This window comes from Convolutriloba macropyga, chromosome 7, assembly GCF_964194025.1.
Source record: "Convolutriloba macropyga chromosome 7, txConMacr16.3, whole genome shotgun sequence".
Taxonomy (NCBI): domain Eukaryota; kingdom Metazoa; phylum Xenacoelomorpha; order Acoela; family Convolutidae; genus Convolutriloba; species Convolutriloba macropyga.
Window position 1 is genome coordinate 3038197 of NC_134474.1, and position 8283 is coordinate 3046479.

The following is an 8283-nucleotide window of genomic DNA, read 5'->3' on the forward strand; positions in this document are numbered from 1 at the left end:
TTCGTTAGCTGACATTGCAATTTTCTAATCAAGCGCTCGCGCTGACCTTTAATCAGCTGTCGTTTTGGTTAGAGGATTTTTTTTACTTTCATGAGATGACTGAAGGCGAATGTCCCGAAAATCGATCCCTGTATCTTCTTTCCTGATACACTGAGAACGGGTGATTTGCCTAAGAGTGATCTCGCTGTAGTTTTGTTGATGTATTTGTAAATGAATGTTATCAGAGTAATCTTGCTGACTACAGGGAAAAGTATTTATTATTATAAAAAAAGAAAAGGTCATTTATTGAAAGTTTTCGAATAGGTGCAATAAAATTGAAGTTAAGAAGATAAACAAATTCTGTTGAAACTATAAAGAAGGGAAGGCCGAGCAATACTCAGTTTCTAATACAAAATTTTTAAATTTCAGCTAACATAGAACAATGAGCATCTGATTTTATTTTTTTCTGTTCTCGTCTACATCACATTTTGGATCTTTACACCAAATTCTGAAATATATATGTTTCGCTAGATGCTGGAAAACTGATGATTTTTGGAAAGAAAATAAAATTACAGGAATTTTACAGGTGTTGTAAATTTTACAAGGAATCGCGTTGTTTTGTTTGGTTTGCCCAATCTTTTTACATTTCGAGCAAAAAAAAAATAAGTCGATGCAATTTAATCGTTAATATTTTTTTCCACAAATACGAACTGACATTTCAACAAACTTGACCTCTCGAACTAATACATTTTTTACAATAAGGCTTTTGACTTTAAGTTGTCTGAACACATTATTCCCAAATTATAATTGTACCGTTTATAAAAAATTGATCAAGGTTATTCCAATCAACCTGGTGCTTGGTGACTCCGGTCACTTTGTTGTCGGCCTCAAGTAGGAGTCATGAAAACTTTAATGCATTGAGTTTTCTTTTCACAGATTATTATCGGCGCTTTCTCGTTTGTTTACTATGTAGTGGCACATCCTGTGTATCAGGAGTGGGGTCGCGGTGCCTAACGTGCCCCCCCCCCCCGCACAAACCTCACCTCAAAAAATAAAATAATATTCCCAAATATCAATTTCAATCAACTGAAAACAAAACACAAAGCAATGCTAACATTCGTTTAACAATCACAATCACATTCAATCAAATATCAAATAAACAATTGAAATCGGAATAATTACTCCCAAACTTCAAAACTGACAAAATCTAGTCAGAAAAAATGAATATATGAACGTTTCTCAGAGCTTGATTTTAGCTACAACAGGCAGTCACCAAACCTAAATTCTATTTTACCATTTTACAAAATTTTACAAAATATTGGATCACATCAGTCATAAAAAACTATAACTTAAAAAAATTCTTTCAAGGTTTGAGAGCAATTACACAATTAATTCACACGACAATTCACATTACAATTTACAAGACAATTACAATTACACTTCATTCAAGGTTTGAGAGAAATTACAATTCACAAGACAAGTTTCAAATCAGTCATTTTTTTCGTTAAAACTAAATTTAGTTGAAATTGAGTTTTGTTTTTATTTATATCGTACTCTCACCTATGTATTCATTTTCTTCATCAGTTATGACAGCTGTTTCAAGTGGACGAGAATACCCATTGCACAATATGGTGGGAGAGGTTGAGTGACGAAAAGAGCTGAAACGAAGAAAATTAAGAACACTTGAAAATTTAGAACCTGTCCTCACCAACCAATCCATCTATCATTGAGACCACATTCATAATAGTTATCTTAATTGCAACAATTAGTTCATTCTCTTTTTACCCGTTACGGTCTAAGCATTAGCTTTCCTAACAATAGCTCTCTATTTGTCGAAAACTGCCTTGAGGAATCGATTAATTCATTGTTTATAGCAGTAATTTTGTTAATCAGGCTCAAGTTACGTTAATTGTTCTCACATTTCGAAGAAATGGGAATAAACCTAGCGCGCACAGGGAATGAAAAAAACCGTATACAACAACGAGAAAAACCATAGTCGACAGAATGGTAAATAACCGACACGATATAGAACGTTGACACCTGTTATAAAAAAGACAATTAACAAAGGAAAAAGAGCACGCGGAAGTCCAACCCGTTTCATCATATTCACAGTTGGAGTGTGACAGGCGATTCGATAAACTTCATTCGGTTCCTTCGAGAACGAGAAACATAGCCCTCTTAAAGAATAGGTCTGTAAGTAAAAAGCACACCACGGAACTTCAATTTGAGTTGTTTTCTAAACATAAAAAAAGTTTGAAGAGTATGCAGGGGACTACGAGGGGTTTGTAGAGTTTGTAGGGGACCGCCTGGAACTCATTTTTTAATCAAGAAAGTCACGTATGATTAAAATTATCCAAGCTTTTAGCCTAAAACGTTGTCATCCAGATAGCTGTCATCCAGGACACCAACCTCAATGATAAATCCACCCTCAAAAGCCCACCTGGCTACTGCATAATCCAAGAAAATAGGCCCAAAGAAAGAGGCAAAAGTGGAGGGGTAGCTTTTATCATTAAGGACACAATTCTGTTTCAAGAACTTAAACAATGAGGGTGAAATGCTGCCTGTCAAAGCTCACACGGAAATGTTAGCAGAGCAATTCCTAGCTAGCAGTTATCAGAGCCAGCGTGTTGATAATGAAACAAACTCTTCACCCCCTCCTCCAAAGATAGCCTCCTCCAAAGATAGTACACCTCCTCCAAAGATAGCAGAAGAACAAACGTTGCCACGAGTTGCACGTATCAGACTAACGCAACTGAGAACTGGATACTGTCCCCTGCTAAACTCTTACTTGAGTAGGATCTGTAACAATGTTGCTAACCGCTGACCCAAATGTGATGTAGCACCACATGAAGTAAACCACATTTTCAACTTCAGTAAGTATACCAAGGACCTGAAATCAATTGACCTGTGGGAAAGACCAGTAGAGGTAGCCAAATGGCTGGACTTAATTCCATCAGTCCTACAAGACCGCACTGCACAGAATAATCCGCCTTCCTTGCCCCTTTCCCGGTTGACGATGCCCCTCCTGGTCCCCTATCCAGGGGACCGCATGTCAATCACCACGGCGTAGATGCAGAAAGGTCGCCGCACCACAAGCAAGTTGTGGATAGGCAGTCACACACTACTACTAATATGTCTATTGTTATGATACAAATGCAATCTAGGGTACCAGTTAAAAACGGCAATAAGCGTCTGTAGCCCGCCAAAATTACCTACGAATTGCAGCTCTGTGCGAAAGCTACAACAACAACAACAATTTAAAAAAAAAATAACCAGAACAATTCGGAAGCAAACCGAATTATCTTCACTGCCTCGAAATGCCTCAAGTTATGGTCTCATATAACAAAAAAAACAGATTTACTCATTAAACATTAAATCTAAAGCACTGTTTTTTTTGGCTTAGAAGACAATGATCAAAGCCACTAAATGAAGAGAGGACAAAGAACCAAAAAAATGATGAACAAAAACCAATCAAGTAACGGGAAAAAGTTTTGCATGGATTTTATACATTACACGGAAACAATTCATTAAAAACCCAATAAACAGATAAGTTTTATACATAAAAGCCTGACAGACAAAGACAGTACAATTTTTAACAAAAGATTTAAGAACGGTGGACCCATAAACATTAAAAAAAACTATTTAAAAGAAAAATGATCAAAGAGTACGTGTTATTTTGAGAAACATCGCCCTCTTTAAGAATAGTTCTGTAAGTAAAAAGAATTCCTCGGAACTTCAATTTGAGTTGTTTTCTGAACATAAATAAAGTTTGTAGAGCATGTAGGGGACTACTAGGGGTTTGTAGAGTTTGTAGGCGACCGCTTAGAACTCATTTTTCAATCAAGTAATTAACATTTGAATAAAATTATCCATGCTTTTAACCTAAAACGCTCAGATAGAAATGAAGTGACCCAAACAAAAAACCTATGCTGCCGAGCGATGTACGTCTTGGATAAATTGAAACATTAAATGGTAACCAGAGTCGTCAATGGAGTCGACCATTTAGAACATAGCTGGCATCCAGGACACCAACCTCAATGAAAAATCCACCCTCAAAAGCCCACCTGGCTACTGCATAATCCAAGCAAATAGGCGCAAACAAAGAGGCAAGGTGGAGGGGTGGCTTTTATCATTAAGGACACAATTCTGTTTCAAGAACTTACACAATGAGGGTGAAATTCTGCTTGTCAAAGCTCACACGGAAATATTAGCAGAGCAAATCCTAGCTGGCAGTTACCAGAGCCACTGTAGTGATCATGAAACAACCTCTTCACCCAGTCTTCGTCGCATGAGGCCGACACTAAATGATACTTATAGGGACCGCGTGAAGCAACACACAAACGATAGAGAGCAATGAAATCGCAAAGAATACAAAAATGCGCTCAAAAATATCCACCGGCACGCAGTCCCTACTCAGCTGAACAAAGACAGCAACCAACTGGGTACACCTCCTCCAAAGATAGAAGAACAAACGTTGCCACGAGTTGCACGTATCAGACTAACGCAACTGAGAACTGGATACTGTCCCCTGCTAAACTCTTACTTGAGTAGTATCTGTAACAATGTTGCGAACCGCTGACCCAAATGTGATGTAGCACCACATGACGTAAACCACATTTTCAATTTCAGTAAGAATAGCACGGACCTGAAATTGATCGACCTGTGGGAAGGACCAGTAGAGGTAGCCAAATGGCTGGACTTAATTCCATCAGTCCTACACGACCGCACTGCACAGAGTAATCCGCCTTCCTTGTCCCTTTCCCGGTTAACGATGCCCCTCCTGGTCCCCTATCCCGGGGACCGCATGTCATTCACCACGGCGTAGATGCAGAAAGGTCGCCGCACCACAAGCAAGTTGTGGATAGGCAGTCACACACTACTACTAATATGCCTATTGTTATTATGATACTAATATGCTCATATAACAAAATAAAACAGATTTACGAGACAAAGACAGTACAATTTTTAACAAAAGATTTAAGAACGATGGACCCATGAAAGGTAAAAAAAGAACTGTATTTAAGAGAAAAATGATCAAAGAGTACGTTTTATTTTGATTGACTTCTCGCAAAAATTCATTCCTGCAGCTTAAAGGGAAAATAAACGGCTTAATAGCATTGCCAAAAGAAATTCAATGGGCCTGTTGATGAGGACTAAATTAAAATGAAGATTAAGTATCTTACATTTTGATCGCTAACTGATTTATCGACTTAGACCCAGACCGATATATCTATTTTTCCAATTAGCATCCGCCCATTAAAGGTTCTTAGAGGGGAGTAAAGCTAGCAAAACAAGCTACAAACCTAGAGAAGACAAAAATGCATTAGTAGCATTACTTCATTCCTGTTTTGACATTATCAATAAAAAATCTCTTTAAAAAGAAAATGTTGACACGCAGAATTGTCCACTAAGGAAAAATTTTCAAAAACTTAATTTAAATGTATAGTATAAATTGTACACAAATGGAAAAAAGAGAAGGAAAAGAACGATTTTCAAAAAAATAGAGCAATGGCAAAGCTTGATATTAAACTATTCGAAGCTCCTCAGAGCAAATAGGCGGGAGCACTTAATATTCCCTAATTTAATCATGACAAACCAAAACAACTACCTGCAACAAAGGAAAACCATTATAAAACCAGAAGTGCAAATTATATTAAGTAGAACATAAAAAATTTGACAAATCATAAAAAAGTTGAAAAATATGTTAAGATAAAAAAGCTGCTTTTGCCAATTCCATACACCAAATTCATTCAGCAATCTTTTTTGGTCAGAGTAAACGGCAAGATACGCAAAAATAGAACCAACGCGCTTTAGTTCAAACCCTATTTCAATTTATAGAACCGATTTCAACTGACAAAACTGACAAATTGCAGAAACATTTGAGACAAAATGGCCACAATCGCATTAATGCATTTAACATACAGAAAAGTGGCTATTTACCTCGTAATCGAAAAATTCGAGACTAGCAATTCACTAACAGTGCCCTCCCTTACAAAAATGTTTTAAAATTAAGCTGTTAAAAGTACACAATTTAACACTAAAAGGACAAAAACTGACAGCTCTAATTAAATTTTACTCTTAAAGCACATCACATTGACGTGCACTCAAAAAAAGCCATATAATCAAGTTCTCAAACTTCGCTGAAAACGTCTATCTGTAACCCAAAAAATTAGACAGAAGTGGGAAAACTGCTAGGAAAATTGCTTAACTGCATGCATAATTTGGTCGAAATTATTCAAATTCAAAATTTGATCGAATCAGTGCGCGTTTGAGAGCTAAAACATGCACCAATTTGCTTAAAGGTTTGACGGAAAATCAAATTCAGTTCACAGGATAGGGAAAAAATGTTACATGGAATAGGACAAGATATTCTAATCAGTTAGTTTGTAATAAATTTTAAAAGCGGTTATTGACGTGAGATATTGCTTCACTAACTCTTGTTGTTTCTGTTGTCGTCTATTCTCCATTTCCAAATGATTCTGCCTTTCAACTTTAGTTCCATCGACAGTATCATCGCGGGTCGGTGAAATCAGGAAACTGACACTTTTTCGACTCACTGGGTGATTGCGATTTGAATGCATAGCTTCAACTGAAAAAAAACTCAATTTAAAAATGCATCTTCGCCCTATTATACTCTTGTCAAGCTGCTTCGAATTTCTTGCTAGCACTAACAAAACCGCCATCTTGAAGACTCTCGCAAGATTCCACAGCAAGGTTCGTTTTTCTTTCATACAAAATATACTGAAGAACCGCTCAATATAAACACACACTCAACTAAACTTATCTGAATAAAAAAAGAAAAAAACAAGAACAAGAAACATAAATAAACTAGAGTAGTAGGGTAGTAAACTAGAGTGAGGGGGGGGGGGGGGGTGGTGCGCCGGGGACGAGAAGACCTCTCTCACCCTGAAATTTCACAGCAGCTCCTAATTACTATATGTTAGCAACTGAGACAGTAGGTTAAGTTCCATGTTGGAAAACAGACGTCAACGTCCGAAAACAGAAAACAACGCTCGAAAACAAGTCAACGCTCAAAAACTGCAGAAAATAATCGAAATGAAGAAAACATTCAAAACATAAAAATTAACTTCAGTTAGAAAAATTACACAGAACATAAAACTCCTCTTTAAGTCAAAAAGAAGAGTCCTAAATAATAGCCGTCGAGAGGCCGATAGCGGCTTTTCAAACTTTGGAATGGTTCCGTATTTTTCCCCTTCCCATAGAAGTTAGAATAAGAGCATCTATAACGGATGTCGAGGTAATCGAATGTCACCGTGTTCTAGGATCAGTGATGGCTCAAGTTGAAAATGCGTCGAGATCATTTGGCAAAAAGTTGAGAAGCTAACTTCTGAAAAGCTTGCTCATTGTATTTGGGCAACTCTTAAAAATGTAAAAATATTCCAGTATTTCAAGTATCGTCAAGTATTTAACAAATAGATTAAAGCATCTGAAAAAGACTCAGAAAAATACGCCATTCTAGCTGCTACATCAGAATGCAAAGCAAAGAATTTAAACATAACCGACTAACGTCGGAATGAATTGCTCTCAAACGACCGGCGAGCGGTTGGCTTCGTCAGTAGCTAGCTACGTTTTAGTGAGGCCAGCTTTAGCTTAATTGAAGGGGTGTGAGGTGAACGCATGGGGGGGGGGGGGGGTGTTTGTGGGATCAACATCTAAGAACTGCCCTTCACACCATAAGTATTAGTCTCCACAACAGTTTCTGTAAATCGCATACTTCGAGACTAGTGAGCTGAAAGGCTCTGAGTATTTGCCCATTGGGCGCTACCTTTTTATCCCGTTGTTGAGGACGAATAGTCAAATGGGTTAGATGAAAAATCAGTCAAGCGAAAAATCGCAGTAAAAAAGACCAACAGGGCTAATATAATTGCTAAAAACTTTGTTTGAGAGCAAGTAAAAATATCTGAAAAAAACTATCCTTACTTCTACGATATGAACGAAAAACGCAAGCAAATATATTAGCCCTGTTGGTCTTTTTTAATGCGATTTTTCGCTTGACTGATTTTTAATCTAATCCATTTGACTATTCGTCCTCAAAAACGGGATAAACAGGTAGCGCCCAATGGGCAAATACTCAGAGCCTTTCAGCTCACTAGTCTCAAAGTATGCGATTTACAGAAACTGTTTTGGAGACTTATACTTATGGTGTGAAGGGCAGTTCTTAGATGTTGATCCCAAAAACACCCCCCCCCCCCCGCGGTGTTTGGGAAAATGTAACTAATTAAGGAAAACATCTCATCCACTAAAACCGACGATAACGTCCCAATAATCGTTAAATAAGTCATT

At 37.4% G+C, this 8283-nt stretch overlaps 1 protein-coding gene across 4 annotated transcripts in view; it reads right to left on the reverse strand.

Moving 5' to 3' along the window:
* The window catches only part of LOC142342551 (uncharacterized), a 133707-nt gene extending 127143 nt beyond the window's left edge, over positions 1-6564 (reverse strand). For all 4 annotated transcript variants that reach the window (XM_075393919.1, XM_075393918.1, XM_075393917.1 and 1 more), the window contains exons 1-2: positions 6415-6564; positions 1540-1637 (exon numbers count right to left, since the gene is read on the reverse strand). In XM_075393919.1, coding sequence (XP_075250034.1) covers positions 1540-1637; positions 6415-6560 — 244 coding nt within the window. In that variant the 5' untranslated portion in view covers positions 6561-6564. The remainder of the gene's footprint in view (positions 1-1539; positions 1638-6414) is intronic.
* Positions 6565-8283: the final 1719 nt, after the last annotated feature.